This window comes from Taeniopygia guttata, chromosome 25 (assembly GCF_048771995.1).
Source record: "Taeniopygia guttata chromosome 25, bTaeGut7.mat, whole genome shotgun sequence".
Classification (NCBI taxonomy): domain Eukaryota; kingdom Metazoa; phylum Chordata; class Aves; order Passeriformes; family Estrildidae; genus Taeniopygia; species Taeniopygia guttata.
This window is the reverse complement of record NC_133050.1, coordinates 5,255,345-5,270,712: the sequence shown is the minus strand read 5'-3', so window position 1 is coordinate 5,270,712 and position 15,368 is coordinate 5,255,345. Positions and strand designations below refer to the sequence as shown.

The 15,368-nt window shown below is 60.5% G+C and overlaps 2 protein-coding genes across 2 annotated transcripts; both read right to left on the bottom strand.

Annotated features, from left to right (window-relative positions):
- SHE (Src homology 2 domain containing E) lies at window positions 1-4,435 on the bottom strand. Its single transcript, XM_030291220.4, has 6 exons — window positions 3,455-4,435; window positions 2,716-2,842; window positions 1,623-1,931; window positions 1,053-1,203; window positions 851-970; window positions 1-468 (listed from the first exon to the last, which is right to left on the bottom strand). Exons 1-6 carry the CDS (start codon window positions 3,836-3,838, stop codon window positions 282-284), a joined length of 1,278 nt encoding a protein of 425 aa, XP_030147080.2. The 5' UTR covers window positions 3,839-4,435; the 3' UTR covers window positions 1-281.
- A 2,936-nt stretch (window positions 4,436-7,371) lies between these two features.
- Window positions 7,372-15,340, bottom strand: UBE2Q1 (ubiquitin conjugating enzyme E2 Q1). The gene is made up of 13 exons (XM_030291666.4): window positions 14,503-15,340; window positions 13,413-13,517; window positions 13,025-13,129; window positions 12,655-12,705; window positions 10,821-10,961; window positions 10,181-10,265; window positions 9,689-9,749; window positions 9,086-9,176; window positions 8,943-9,001; window positions 8,657-8,705; window positions 8,395-8,490; window positions 8,190-8,256; window positions 7,372-7,794 (listed from the first exon to the last, which is right to left on the bottom strand). Exons 1-13 carry the CDS (start codon window positions 14,926-14,928, stop codon window positions 7,763-7,765), a joined length of 1,368 nt encoding a protein of 455 aa, XP_030147526.3. The 5' UTR covers window positions 14,929-15,340; the 3' UTR covers window positions 7,372-7,762.
- Window positions 15,341-15,368: the final 28 nt, after the last annotated feature.

Below are 15,368 nucleotides of genomic sequence, written 5' to 3'. Positions count from 1 at the left end.
TCCCTCTCAGCCAACGAGTTTATTTTACTCGATCATTACACGGCCCAGCCTCACTGCATGCCCCCAACTCTGGCGCGTGGGCAGCCCCGTGACAAGTCGGTTCTGACACGGGATGGTCAGTACTTGTCCCAGCAAAAAGGGGACAGCCCTGCTGGAGTCCAGGAGTGGGGTCCTTCCAGGACTGGAGACACGACAGGGGCTCTCTCACCGGACCCTTCCCATCGCTGTCTCATGCCGTGGGGAGGGGTTCGCAGAGAACTCGGGGGTGGCATCAGCCGATGCTAATGCAGCTTGCAGTGGACGGGGTGCAGCAGGGCCATGTGCTCAGCCCCCTTGAAGGGCAGCTTCTCGGTGGAGTAGTAGTGCACGACTTCAGGGATGCTGGCGAAGACGCCGCTGGCCTGGCTGAGCGTGTACTTGTTGTCCTTGGTCTGTGCCACGATGATGTGGACGCAGCCCTGGCTGGTCCTGCGCGGCCAGCAGGCATCAGTGCTGCCGCCAGCCCCCCGGCGCCCGCCTGCCCCGCGGCCGTATCCACCCCTGTTTGTTCCCGTCCCGCTCCGATTGTTTCGGCTCCAGGGGCTGCACTTCCTCAGGAAGGAAACTCCGCTGGCGCTCCCGACAATGCGCCGGGGAGGGGGACACGCCGTACCCCCCCTCCGCCCCGGCTTCGCACCAGGATGCCTGGGGGTGTGTGTGCCACCCTCGGGATCTGGGTGCTTCCTCCCCATCGGGGCTGTTGCTGTGAGCAACCAGGGGCATCTCCTGCCGAAGCACCGCCCCAGGGTGGGGTTTCGCCCCGTCTCCCCAGGCTGGGACCCCCCAGTTCCGCGGCCACCCCGACACTCACTTGAGCGCGATGGAGTACTTGCCGCTGCCGCTCTCGCTGGTGCGCACCAGGTAACCTGCCTCCCGGCAGGGCTGCAGCCGGCTCTCCGCCTCCGCCCGGGTGATGGCCCCGTGGTACCAGCTGCGGGAACACAGCCGGGGACATCGGCCACGCCATCCCTCCTCGCCCCGGTCCCCACGCGTGGATCGGCCTCGCAACTCACGGCTGTTTCTCCAGTGCCAGGGCGGGGTCCACCCGCTCCCCCTCGCTGTGCTCGGTGCCCGCCGGCTTCAGCATCTTGGGGGTCCAGCTCTTCTGGCGAAGATGCTGCCGCACTGTCTCCTCCTTAGGACGCTCCGAGCCCTCAAACTGGACTGGGAGGGATGAGATGTGAGCCCCCAAAGCCCCACTTCCACTTTCAATCCCCATCCCTAGCTCGATCCCTGTCCCCAGCCCCAGCACCTCCCCCACTGCCAGTCCTAACCCCTTCTCCAACCACGTGCCTGTCCACATCTGGTCCGACACCCCACCATGAGAAGGGACATCTTCAGTTACATCAGGTTGTTCAGAGTCCCATCATCTCTCTGGGCAGCCCATGCCAGTGCCTTGCCGCCCCCAGCCCAAGAAAATGCTTGTATCTAAAATGTCCCTTACAGTTAAAAACCATTGCACCTTGTCCTCTTGTGACAAGCCCTGCTAGGAAGTCTGTCCCCGTCCCTACTGCCATCCCCATTCCCATCCCATGCCTGTCCCTTCCTCCCGTCCTCATTCCCATCCTGTGCCTGTCCCCTACCTGACAGTGCTTTGACAATCTGCTCCTTCTTCCACTCCCAGGGCTGCTCGTACTCCCCCGCCGGGCGCTCGTCGTTCTCGGGCAGGCGCCCATCACCAGCCCTCACCCTGCGCTCTGGGGTCCCCCCGGCCACCCCCTCCCCAGGCTCATAAGGGGTGTCATAGAGCTGCGGCCCCTTCCCTGCCACCTCCTTGCCCCCCAGCCGCTTGGCAAGATCCAACTTGGCCCCCCCCTCCCCAGGCTCTCCAGGACCGTCCAGCAGCAGGATGGCTTTGACCAGGGGATCCTTGGAGCCACGACGACGGATTTCTGTGGGGAAGAGGAATGATGGATCAGGGATGTGTCCCCTGAGACCCCCCAGTCCCACTACCAGCCCTCGGTGAGGGATGTGCTGGGGACCCCAGGCCGGCAACGCCCCGCTGGGAGCAGCTCGGGAGGAGCTGGGGCAGGAAGGGGCCCATCCTCATGGCGCCTGCTCTGCTGTCCAGCCCCGAGGCTGCTGGCGCCACAGGCACGGGCCCACGCCAGTGGGGCCAGCTGGGCTCCGTGGCAGCAGGATGCTACACCCCGAGCTGCAGCTCAGCCGTGCAGGAGGCCGCCCCAGGGGCTCGCCCCTCCCAGCCCCCCGCTTCTCCCCACGGCGCCAGGCCTTCCCTAACAGCCTGGGCTGCCCCGCACGGAAAAAAAAATCAGCAGCAAATCTTTTATTTCCAGCTTCCGGCCCAGTCAGTTCCTGTTGTTGTGGCCAGCTGGACGGTCGCCACGCCAGCCGGGGTGTCGCTGGCTGGGGGCACGTCCATTGGGAGCCCCTGGTGGGGTGGTGGCCCGGGGTGACTGGGGGGCACTGGGAGCTTTGCAGTGGCCACATGTGCCCGTTGGTGGTGGCAGCAGGTCACGGCAACAGCCGAGGGGCCGGCCAGCCCGGGTCAGTGTCCGGCCTTGCTCCCACTCCTTATCTGGCCCTGCGCAGCCGCAGGAAGCAGCGAGCGGCTTTCCTGTTCCCGGAGCCTCCTGCACCGGGTGGCTCCAAGGGCAGCCACAGACTCCCGGCTGGGGAGTGGTGCCAGCTGTGCTGCTGTGGCATGGCACATACCTGTGATCATCTGCTGGGCATCATAGGGCTCCATGTACCCATCGTTCTCCCCCAGGCGCTCGGCATCCCGCTGCCCCTTGGTCCGTTTGGCATCGTAGGGGTCTGCGTAGTCCTCCAGGATGATGACCTGAGCAGAGAACAGGCATTTCTGGCTTCAGGGGGCTGTGGGAGTCCCTGCCACCAGCACAGAGCCAGGCAGGGAACAGGACACTGGGGCCCCCAGGGAAGGAAGGTGGCTTATCTGGGGTAAATGGAGCCGTGCCACAACCCCAGAGGATGCACCCAGTGGCACCTTTGGGTGGGGGCAGTCCAGACCATTCCTATGCCTCTCAGCGATGGTGAGGAGCCTGGGAGGAGCTCTGGGACCCTTCTGGGTGACAGCAACCCTGCCGACTGGCTCCCAGCCCTCCCAAGGCTGTGCAGGGGTGAAAGACCAGCTTCCCAGAAAAGCTTTACACCAGCCTTTGTTTAACCAGCAGATGAGCTCTGGGGTCAGGCTGGCACGGGACACGCGGGCTGTGATGAGAATGCCCGGCGACCCCCCCACCCCCGAATGGGTGATGAAGGGCAGTTGAGATGAAGGCAGCTTTGAAGGAATTTAAAGGCAGTGGGAGCCGGACAGGATAAAAGGATGAAGTCAGCCAGGCTAATGAGTTGGAGACCAAAGCAGTTAAAGCTGCCAGTGCTTCACTCTCCCCACATCTCCCCCTCTGCCCCCGGCTCCCGGTCCCTGCCTTACCGTCTCTGTCTTGGGGGGTTTCCCCTTGTCCTGCTCGGGGGCAGGCAGGCCGGCAGGCAGGGCTCCAGGGTGCCCCTTCCCGTTCTTCTCGGAAGCCTCCACCTTGATGAGGCGGTTGATGTAGGTTTTGGAGGGTCCCTCCGCCGTGCCGCCCTCCACTCGGGAATTCTTCCGCATCTTCCCGGTAGCAGCCTGGAGCAGACCCTGCAGGTTGTCCCGCGACAGCCGGCTGCCCCCTTCCTTGCCACCCCCAGCCGCCCGGTAGCCCCCCAGCTCAGCAGTTGAATTCTTGCGGCTCTTCCCGAGGCTCCCGCTTCCCGGCCGAGCCTTCTCTGAAACCGTCTTCAGGTTGGATGGGAACTCCTTGAACCACTTGGCCGCCATGGGGCTGGGGAGACGCAGGGTGCCCACCCGCGGCTGCCCCGCCGGCTCGGGCTCGACTCAGCCGGGGGGCGCTGGGCAGCCCGGCTGCCCCCAGCCCTGGAAAGGGGATTCTCTGCGGACCGGGGCCAGCCCGGGAGCGGGGCTGAGGGCCGGGGGACCGGGGCCTTCGTGGCGGGCTCCAGGCGTCCTCGGCCCCGGCGGGGACAGCCGGTGGGTCCCCAGGGGTGCCGGCTCCCGCTGCCCGGGGACGGAACCGCGATCCCTCCGAGGTGCCCGGCCCCGGGGAAGGGTCTGGCAGGGGGCCGGCGTATCTGCTCCAGCGATGGGTTGGGTCGGGAGGGCCCGGCGGGTGTCGGAGTCCGGCCGGCGCAGTCCCGGGGGGGTTCCAGGGGTCCGCCGGCCCTGGGGACGGGGCCCGGGGGGGTCGCTCCGAGCTCCGGGGGCACCGGCCGGGGTCGGGCAGCCGGGGGGTCCCGTCGCGGCTCCTCGGCAGGGCTCGGCTCCGGGGGCAGAGCGGCTTCGGAGAGGGCTCAGGCCGGCCCGGGGGGCCCCATGCGGCTGCGGCGGGATGGGCCGGGCCGGGCCGGGCCGGGCCGGAGGGGCCGGAGGGGGCGGCGGGGCCGCGCTCCCCGCCCAGATCCGGAGGAGCGGCCCCGGGGAGCGGCGCCGCACCGGAGGGCAGCTCGGAGAGCTGCGGGAAGGCACGGGGGCTTCGGTGGGGGTCCCGTCCCGGTGGGGCTGACACACCTGACCCCGCCTGGCCCATGGCACGACCCTACACATGGATCCCGCACGAGTGGACCCCGCGCAGAGACTCCACGGACAGCACAGACGGGCGTGCGTGGGCCCCTCCACAGACCCTGGGCACGGACCCTGAGCACTGAGCCGGGGCATGGGCTCTGCTGGCTATGGATGGAGGCTCTGCACAGCCCTGCTAGCCCCCCGTGCACAGGGACCTTTACAGAGAGCTCGTACACAGCCCCCCGTGCACAGGGACCTTTAAAAGGAGCTGGTCCACAGCCCCCTGTGCACAGGGACCTTTAAAAGGAGCTCATCCACAGCCCCCCGTGCACAGGGACCTTTACAGGGAGCTCATCCACAGCCCCCCGTGCACAGGGACCTTTACAGGGAGCTCATCCACAGCCCCCCGTGCACAGGGACCTTTACAGGGAGCTCGTCCACAGCCCCCCGTGCACAGAGACCTTTACAGGGAGCTCATCCACAGCCCCCTGTGCACAGGGACCTTTACAGGGAGCTCGTCCACAGCCCCCCCGTGCACAGCCCGACAGGGCACAAGCGCTGTGTGCAGCCAGGGCACTCTCTGTGGGTTTTTTTCACACCACACCAGCCAAGTTCTGTCTGGCCGTGCTGTCACCTTGCCAGAAAAGCGTGGCAGAGCCCAGCGGTTTGACCTCCTGTCGGGCTGCAGAGCCAGGGGGCCCTTACAACAGCAACCTCTCCCACTTTGCAACTGCAAGGCAAGAGGAGAGGGTTTTGGGGCAAAATTGCTCCCATAGCTCCCAGGATGGGAGTTTGTGGCAGAATACGGGCTCCTCTTCTGTACAGGGGGGAGGTGCTGGGTGCTGGCAGCGCCATAGGAAATGATGGCAATTTCCTCGCTGGCCCTGCTGGGCAGGATGTGCCTTGCAGCGGTGCGATGCCACTGGCAGGCTGGTGCCCGAACTGCCAGTGGGATCTCACCTGGCTTCAGCTTTGCCTTTTTGAGGCTTAGGAAAACTCTACTTCCTCACCAGTAAACTCGGGTGCTGGTTCATTTTCTTTCCTTCAGAAGGCAAACTTTGCTCCCCCTCAATTGGACAGACATGGAGGCAGCACTATCCCGGTCGCTTTGTGCTGCAGTGGTGTCCACACCAATGTGCCACTTTTCTCCTTTGGGAGTCTTCCCTCATCCTTGTTCTCTGCCAGCTCCTGCAGGGGAAGGCTTTGGGAGTGAGTGCCTTTGGCAGTGGTGGCTCTGCACACCTGCTTCCCGGAGAAGATAAGCTTCCCTGGGCCAGCCTGGTGGCAATGAAGGCCAAGCCTGGCTCAGAGTGGGACGGCCCCTCACTGGGCAGGTGTGAACAGACAGGACTGGCAGATGGCCTGCTAGACACCTGCTCCTGCTTCACTTTCAGCCCCAATGCTTGTCAGGTCAGCAATCCCAGTGGGAGTGTTCTGCAGGGCCCTCATCAGTTCTGCTCATCCCAGCCTGTGAAGCCACCATGACCTGGGAGTGTGTGCCATGAGCTCTCCCAACCAACCTGGCGTTCCCAATCCCGAGCCAACCCCATCCCACCACTGGGCTCAGCAGAGCAGCTCCTACTTCACCAAAGAGAAAGCCCCACAAGTGTTTTAAACCTTCATTAAACTGAGTTAAACTGCTACCTAGCAGGTGCCTGAGGTAAAGGTGGGAGCTGAGTGCAACTACTTCTACCCCCCCCCAGCCCCAGGTACCAGGAACAGGTTGGAAAGAAAGAACCCCAAGAGGTGCTGCTCTGGGCTGGAGGACACAGGGCAGAGCTGCTCAGCTTCGCAAATCCTCTGGTCCTTCAGCAAAGCACTTAAAAACAGTCCCCGAGCTGAGGCCAGAGCCACTCCTGCAGCTGTGAGTAATCCCTCTCCTAACAGCATCTTTTTATTCCAAGGCTCTGAGCAGGACAGGGAAGCAGCTGCTGAAGTAGATAATGGAGTTCTGAAGCTCTTTGATTTTCTAATGACTTTTATTCAAACACAGTGAATTAATACGCATGGTTCCATCTTTGACACTGGTGCGTCACTTCTGTCCTCCAGACGAGGACATGGCCCGAGTTAGAGGAGCTCCAACAGCCAAATCTCCTTCCAGCAGACTCAAAGCAGGGCTGTGGGGATTCAAGGAAACAGGCCACAACTGCAGCAACCCCATCCTGGGAGGGCTGGAGCACAAAGGCGAGCAGGAACAATAGCTTAAGGAAAGTAAAAGAAAACCCCATAGAACGGGGTGATCACTGCAGGACAGGTCCTGGCCAGGGATGGGAGCAGTGGCAGGACAGCAGTGCCCACGCTCCACTCCCTGCAGAAGCTTGCAGCCACAGCACAGCAGGGATGGGGACAAGGGGCTCAGCCTCCATGCGTGGTTAGTGGGGAGAAACAGGACAAAGCTCAGGCCTTAGCTCATCTTACTGCTTGGCAAGAGGACAGGGAGAAGTGTGGGGTGGGAGCTGGCAGCCCTGGGATACACCCACAAACCCTTCCTCCACTGCAGGAGAGAGGACAGCCTCACAGATCTCCCCCTCCGTGCTTCAATTTCAAAGTCTGCAATTTATAAAGAAAAGCTGGGTTGGCCCAGGGAAGATGGGACAGAAACCCTGCTCCCTTCATGCCAAAAAAGAAAGGGGCTTTTCTCCTCCCAAGGCAGTTACACCAAGTCTTCCTGCAGGGCCTGGGCCCACCACAGCTCCACCGACTGCCCCACGCTGGGACCAGGGCTGCAGCAGGGTTTGCAGGGCACAACCCACCCAGCAGGAGCTTGGAAAAAATTAGTTAGACCAGCGCTCTCAAATTAACAAACTGTAATTTTTCTCCAAAGATACATTTTCCATACACATCCATCATACACCGTAACAAAAAAAAGCAGTGTACATGAAATAAGAAAATAAATTAAATCCATAGCATAGGTAAGGAGGATGCTCTAGACTGGAGTAGAGTCAAAAGTTTCCAGCAATACAAGAGGCTCAAGAGTTTGTTTTAACAAGAATGCCTGTTAGCATGGGCCCAGCAAGTGTTCTGGGTCAGTCCAACTCCTTAAACAGTTATTTAGAGTTTTGAACAGCCAGTATTGTCCTGCAACAGGCAGAGCTATTACATCCTGGGAGAAAGCCAAGAGGCATCACTAAGATCCAAGTAGAGCATCCAGAAGATATTCAGATTGGTCCTGCAGCATCCACACTAGCCATCCTCCTTGGGTGGTGTATACCAGCCTGAAATGAGGAGAGATCAGTGAGGGAGGAAATTGCACCTGGAGAAGTTGTCAAAAGTAGCCAAGTCCCACTTCTAAAGGGCCACTGACATATTCCTGCTTCCTGGGAGGCTTTCCCTCTGGCTTAATTCCCAACACCACACAGGCAAACATGGAATCATTTAGGTTGGAAAAGACCTCTCAGATCATCAAGTCCAAGCAATCAGTGAGGTGCTGCCTCTAGTTACAGCCACCACAGCCCAGCACTGGGCAGCAGAGAGGGCAGCAGCACTCTGCAGCCACACTGTGCTACAGCAGCTGTCACCTCCACACTTGAGGCAGGACAAAACTTGAGTGGCTTGTCTGGGCAGCCCAAGCAAACAAGGGAAAATGCAGACCCTCTCCCTCAGCCCTTACCATTCTTCTCATGGATCTGAACCAGGGACTTGTAGGACTGCTGTGCTCTTGTCAGGCTGTACTGGTTCTGCAAGGGAAGGCAAGGAGACTGTCAGTCCAGCAGGAACCTCGGGGAAGCCATCCCACACACCTTCCCTGTGTGGCCAGACCTGACTGTGCCCCGATCTGCCACCCCCACATTCTCCCTACACTGTCCAGGCCCTACCTTGTTGGCTCCAAATTGTACTCGTGCCTTCCCTTTCACCAGCGTTGCACTGATCTGCATGATCACCGACTCGATGGAGTAGGCACTGCTCCAGCCCTTAGGGATGAAACACACAGTGAGACCAGACCCACCCACCTGTGCTCCCAGTGCAACCCAAGGGCCTCCCCCAGCTCTGGCAGGCAGTGGTGTGGCAGGAGCTGTCAGGAATACCCAGTGTGGTAGGCAGAACAGCTCCCCCAGTTCCACAGGGACCAGCACCCACCTGTTTTGTAAGCAGCTCCATGCAGATGGCACCGCCACCCAAAACATACCTGGGAAGGAATCAGACAAAGTTACCACACAGATAGATGTGATCACACCCACCCGCTGCTCTAGAGGTGAAACTTCTTCTCTTGATTAGATTTCTGATGGAAAAAATATGCTAAAAACTCCACCATTGCTGTCTGCTTCCCAATGCAAATCCATGTCAAAGTCGTCACAGGATTGCACAACTCCGGATAAACCCAGTGAAAACACGGCAGAGCAGAGAGAGACAGATTGTTACTCACCCCCCTGACAGCACCGGGGATACAACCCTTACAAATGGTGGATCAAAAGGAAAGTTATCCTGGAACGAGAGAAGGGAGGCAGAGCTGTTGAGTTCTCTGACGCCTCGCCGAGTCAGGCGTCTCTCGGGGAGGGGGAGCCTTACTTTAAAAGAGAAGTTGAGGAGGATGTAATCTGTTCCTTCTTTCTCTTTGAGGATTTGGAGATCGTTGTGCAAAGCGCTGTCCTCGTCAACCCTGCGAGAGGAAAACCCCCGAGGGTATCAAGGCTGTGCACCTCAGGCCAGCCGTGCTCGCTGCCAGCACACCCCGGAGCTGCCGTACCTGCACAGCTGGGCAGCCACGCAGGCAGCACGGGCTGCCAGCATTCTGCTTCCACTTTGCAGAGAAGACCATCACACCCCTTTTCCATGCTGCCAGCTTAAAAATAAAGGCTGCCTGGCCCAAGGCAAAGGCAGCACTGGTGTCGGGAGGGTGTGAAAACTCAGGGTTTGCCTGCTGCACCTCTTTCCGGACTCTAGGAACAGCAGAGACTTGCAGAGTCCTCCGATTACCTCATCTTGTCTGGAGATATCATCTCCTTTTTGTTGTGGAGACAGCAAGCCAGCTGCCTGAGAGAGGCTAACTCAAGGTCTGCTTGGTGCTTTGGTGCTTCCCTGCCATGCTCATGTCCCCTCTGCTCACGGGGACTTTCTGGTCCCATCACCAAAACCCACCAAAAATGCATGATGCCAAGATGGGCCACCTACTTCAGGAGTTTGACGTTCCAATCGTACAGGCTGTCATTCACTAGTTCAACTGCATAGTATCCTGCAAGGAGAACACAGGGGGGGTCACTGTGGGGGTCACTGAGAGGGGATTGAGCCATCACCCAGATTTCAAACTCCCTGGGCCCTGCAGCACAACTTCACTTGGGCACTGTCTCCCCATGAAAAGCAGCACCTATCCAGGACAGTAATGAGGGCAGCAGTTTCTTTCTCCGAGTCCCTGGGCTCAGGAAAGGAGTAGAACACCATCCCCCTCAAAGTCAGATGATTCTCCGACCCACAGCATGCTCCTCACTTCCATCCAGCAGTGGCAGGGAAGAGAGGGTAAGGTGCTTTTGCTCACTCTTGACAGAGCCACAGCCATCAAATGCCAGAGATCCTCCCCCTCAGCTGAGCAGCACAGCTCCAAGGCCCACTGGATATCCCACAGAAGGAGGAGGAATCCTCCTCCCCGCAGCTCCTGGCAGCACTCACCGCCCTTGAAACTTGGTGATCGGTAAATATCCCTGAGCTCCTTCATTAGCCGGTCAGTGGCCTGCACAGACCCAGACACTGCACCCTGCAAGGAACAGGGAGGGGGAAAGTTGTATTGTTATGCTGCACCCAACCATGGCTATTGCTCTGTGAGGTCAACACCTGAGCTACAACTCGGTCCAGCCTCTATACCAGACTGTATCCTGCCTATCACCTCTCAGCCTGTCCCTTGCCCCAAGTATGTCACCTCAGGCAGCACAGCTGCAGCAGGAACACCTGTGTCCTCTCTACTGTCTTAGAATCTCAGCCCAGGGGTACAAGAGCATGATCCACCTCCACAGCCTCAGGTGATCATGGGGGCACAGCTCCTGGGGCAGAAGGGAGCCCCAGATCTTGCTGCAGGAAGACTGCTCCACGAGGCACCAATGCCTCTGGGGTCACCCAGTGCCCTCCCTGAGCTGCAGAGGCAGTTCACAGACTCTGCTTCAGCCCCATCAGCCTTGGAGAACTGATACTGCTGCACCTTTGGCTGGGGACAGCCCCTCTGATTTAGGGCTGGAGGGCTGGCAAGGGCCTCCATCACTCTTGCCCTTGAGTCCCTCTGCTTCCCCAGCCCATCTGCCCACTGGGCGACACGTACATTTAAGTAATCTTGCCTCTGGTTCTTTTTTATTTTCTCTAAAATGGCCAGGTTTTCTTTGCCAATGCCTTCATCCTCTGTCTTTCTCCCATCTGCCGGCTCTTCCTCTTTCATCTCATAGTGGTCCAAGTCCTCAGTGTCCTGGGAAGGGAAAAGGAAAGCTCCAAGAGATGTGCCTTTGCTCCTCCCTGCTCTTAGTGCTGAGCTGCCCTGACCCAGGAGAGATTCCTAGTGCAACTCCTTCACTCCAGGAAATCCCAGCTCCTGATCTGAGGTACAAATAGGGAGGAAGACACAAGGTCTGGGCACTAAGTTGGGCTCATGTGAGCTCTTTGCTTGCTGGATTCTCCCTAGCCAAACCTCAACAGGGACACAGGTCACCGGCCCCACCAGAAGAACAGATCCCTGCACCCAAGTCCAGCTGCATGGGATGTTATTCCCTCAACAAGAGTGGGGATGTCACAGCATGTCTCCCTGTACACCAGCTCAGCACACCCCAAATGTAGTACCGACCCCAGAGAAGCCTTTGGCCCTCACTGTTTCCCAAAATAACACGTGTCAATGCAAGACCCCAATGGGAAAAAACAGTTGCAGCCATCTGGGCCCACCACAGAAATCTCTCCCCAATGCACACAGGGTTCAGCTGCCTGGAAATGGCTGTGGGCACTCACAGCTCCAGCACTGGCACTAAATCCTCTGAACAAGTGTTTACTCTGGCTTCTCTGGGCTGGTCGTGGCTACTGAGCAGCGTTTTTGAAAGGGCTTGGACATTTTTAGACTCACACAGAAAAATAGATCCTCCTAGAAAACCCCTCGAGTAGATTAACCTGCATAATGAATCTGCGTGCCAGGGCACAGTTCTGCCACTCCACTCCTCGGCACAGCTGAACAAATCCCACTGCTCAGCACAAAACCTTGGCTCTACACGAGAGCATTCTCCCTCCACAACGCCTGGCATTAGCAAAAAGCACAAGGGGGAATGCTCAGCTCCTCGGGATTTATTTTTCCAGCCCACAGGAGTGGAGGCCTTGCACACACTGACTGCCATAAAGCAGCAGATTTGCAGATTCATAAGGTTATGCTGGTTCCAGTTTAACCCTCCCCCTTTTCCCCATGGATGCTGCCAAAGCCCAGCCTTAATTTAGCAAGCAATTAACTTTGCTAAAACCCCCCAGTTGCTGGGGTGCTGCTGCTCAGTGACCTGCCCCCAGGCTCCACGGCACTGCTGACTCAGTGCCCGTGCTGTTCTCGTGTCTGAGGCATTGCTAAACGTCACCATGGAGATCCAAGATTATTCCACCCACTTCCACAGATCTCCAAACTGCAAACCAAACAACCAGAGCCTGTGGGTTGTGCAGTAAGGTGCCCTCAGCTTGCAGTGAAGTGTGGCTGCCTCCACCGCTGCTGGCAATGAGCTCACTTGCACACTCAGCCACCTGACCTCATCCTCTCTGTGGGAGTTCCATGCAACAGTGACTTTCCTGCCAGCAGCAGCAGCAACCCAGAAATACATCTCTCTTGCAGGAATTTTAGGCTTTAGAGAACAGCATGTATTGTCCAAGCAGCTCTGCTCACAGCTCATCCACGTGCCTTTGGAGGCTATGGCTACATGGCCATGCTCAGCCTCTGTGCCCTCCCTGGGTTTGTGAATACGTGGAGCCCAGCTGGTGCCTCAGAATCCTCAGCATCCAAACGCCAAGAACTATCCAGCCTGTGATCCAAACTTCCCTGTCTGCTGGCCACAAGCTTCTCCCAGACAAGACCCCTGTACGCTCACACCTTTCAGCACCTTTCTCCCTGTGCTCAGCTCTCTGACATACCCTCCCACACTTACCTCTGGCATCTCTTCATCTTCCTCTTCAGAGGACACCTCTTCCTGGGTACTCTGTGGAGAGAGGATGGGGATGGAGACTGTGTGGTCAGCATCCTGGGAAAATGCTCTCCTGATTCCCAGATGCTTCCAAGGTGAGGTCAAACAGGGATGAACAAGCAAAACCAAATTAAAAGCAAAAAGCAGCTGAGAGCCTTTACAGAAAACAGCACCAAGGCCCAGCAGAGCAGGCTGGCACCACCCAGGACAGGAATCCAACCCCCCACCCACTGTGTTCCTCCTCTGGTAACCCCCAGAAGCCAAACATCAGGGAACTTGAGGGAACTTGGAACTTGTTTTCTGAGCTTTGGGAGCCTTTTCCTGAGCTGCTCACCTGTTCTGCCGGCAGAGGCTGGTCCAGCATTTCAACATCTGGATGTTGGGGGAGGTTGTAGAGTTTGCACAGGTCAGAGATTATTCGCTTCAGGTGCTGCAAAAGCTGTCCAGAGAACAGAGGGTCAGGGAAGTGTGGGGAGCTCCGTGCCCAGCTGAGCCTCAGCCCTGCAGCCAGCCAGCAAAGGCCCCAGGGCTGCTCCCTCCTGCTCCAAGCAGCAAAATCCCACCCCACCATCAAAGGTTGCCAGAGAAGTTAATCCCAAATATCTGGAACAATTATGAGACCAAAAGCAATCCCCACTTCAGGCAGCTGGGGATATGCAAGCAGGGAGTTACCCCCAAAGCTGCCAGCCCTCCCCTGCCATGGGCAGCAGAGCATGTCTCACCAATGTGTTTCCTTTCCTGACTTCCACCAGCCTCTCCAGGATAGCTGCCAGGTTGGGATCGTCTGACTCCACAGACCATATTGGGGGAACAGCTGGATAAGATTCCTGGAGAGGGGGAGAAGGGGGTGTTGGTGGGATGGAGGCTGTTGTGGTGCAGAGCAGCGAGGCAGACAGGTGGGGCTGAAGATCCCTCTGTGCCACAGGTGACTGATCCACCCTCCAGCATAAATCTGGGCCTGGGGGCAACACACACCCCTACTCTGACCATGCCGGGCTGGCTCTGTGCCGTGTCCCCCTGGCCCAGGGCTGAACACAGAGGGAGGACAGTGGCATTTTGGCCACCCCTCTGGCCGTGGGGCCATTGGGGATGGAAGGGAGTAGAGGCAGGACACTGAGGGCATCCCGTGTTGCCCATGGGCTACTGCCCTCACAGCTTTGCACCAGCAGTTACAGAAGAACCTGGCAGTACCCACGCAGAGCAGAGGCCAAGCAGACACCTTTAATCCAGGACAAAGCCTCTGGCAACATTCCCAACATGCCCCTCCAGAAAACCCTGGTCATTAGTCTCATTCAGAATCTACACCAGGGACTATGAAAGCCCTGGTAGCCCTCCTCGCCTGGAGACACAAACCAGTTGTGACCAAAGAGGGCATCAGCACAGCAGCGCCGGGATCCCTAAAACACCGGTGCGGATGAGCCAGAGCAGAGAGGAGGAGCTGACACCGCAGCCACAGGTGCCTCTTCTCCAGGGAAACCCTCCAAACAAAACCGGGGGGAGCAGGGAAACGGGGGGTTGAGGGGCTCCACACCCGGGGACCGGCCAGCTCTCGTACACCGGGATGACCGCGGGCACTGCCACCGCTTTCGCTCCGCGTGAGCCGCGGCCCCGAGCGGATCGCGGCGGCTCACGGCGCTCCCGCGGCCCCACGGAGAAGGCGGACGGGGGCAGCGTCCCCCGCGCCAGGGATGTAGGCCCGGCTCCCCCCGGGCCGCGGCGGCGACAGCCCCGTGCCCGCCCAGGAGCCAGCCGGTGGCGGGGCCGCCTGGCGGTGTCCCCGCGGCGCCGGGCCCGCCGCGCCCCGGGCCTCACCGTGATGTTGCAGTGAATACGGACGGGTCCCGGCGGCGGGCCCCGCGAGGCAGAGGCGCCGGCACGGGCCCCGGCCCCCGGGACGAACTCGCAGCTGATCTCGTCCGGGCAGGCGCTGCCGATGCGGAACCGCTCGTGGCCGCGGTGAAAGATGGACTCGAGCAGCCGCAGCTCCCGCCTCAGGAGCCGCCCGGCGGGGGCCGCCGCCACCTCGGCCCCGCTCCGCCCGGGCCCCCCCGCCGCCGCCTGCGCCCTCGCCGCCTCCTCCGGCCCCGCCCGCTGCATCTTCCCATGGAGGGACCCGCTCCGCCGCCGCCGCCGCCGCAGCCCCGGAGCCCGCCCAAGATGGCGGCGGGACGGCCCCGCTCCCGGAAGTGCCGTTGCCGGAACGGGCGGGGCGGCCCCGCCGGAAGCGTCTCGCGACATGGCGGAGGTGACGCCCGGTCCGCCCCGGGAGGGGGCGGGGCCGGGCCGGGGAGCGCCGCCCCCGCCGGGAGGGGTCACCGGAGGTCGCGGGGGGCACCGGGCACGGCCGAGCCCGGCGGGACGGGGGGCACCGGGCCCGGCGGTCCCGGCTCTGAGACCCCGCTGCGGGCGTGCGGCGGGGCCGCGGGGGCTCCGGGACCGGCTTCCACCCGCCAACTCTCCCGCCGCTCCGCCCTTCCGCTCGGATCCCAGCCCGGGGCTCCGCCGCCCCGCTGGCCCCGTGCCGGGACCCCGGTGGAGCGGCGGGCCGGGGGAGCTCAGACCGCTCCGCCGTGTCCCCGGGCCGCGGCGGGGCGGAGGCGGGGGCGGCCCCGGGGCCGCTGACGGCGGCGGTGACGGAGCCGGAGCCGGAGCACGGCAGCGCCCGGCACCGCCTCCCG

Bases quoted from the DNA above. Each gene is read 5' to 3' on its own strand.
- SHE (XM_030291220.4), bottom strand. From the start codon at position 3,838: ATGGCGGCCAAGTGGTTCAAGGAGTTCCCATCCAACCTGAAGACGGTT. The intron at 1,204-1,622 runs GTAGGGGACAGG...CATCCCTCCCAG, and splicing joins GATTGTCAAAGCACTGTCAG to TCCAGTTTGAGGGCTCGGAG. The intron at 469-850 runs GTGAGTGTCGGG...CTGGCCGCGCAG, and splicing joins AAGTACTCCATCGCGCTCAA to GACCAGCCAGGGCTGCGTCC.
- UBE2Q1 (XM_030291666.4), bottom strand. From the start codon at position 14,928: ATGTCGCGAGACGCTTCCGGCGGGGCCGCCCCGCCCGTTCCGGCAACG. The intron at 13,518-14,502 runs GTGAGGCCCGGG...CCCCCTCTCCAG, and splicing joins GTATTCACTGCAACATCACG to GAATCTTATCCAGCTGTTCC. The intron at 12,706-13,024 runs GTGAGCAGCTCA...CTCTCTCCACAG, and splicing joins AGCCTCTGCCGGCAGAACAG to AGTACCCAGGAAGAGGTGTC.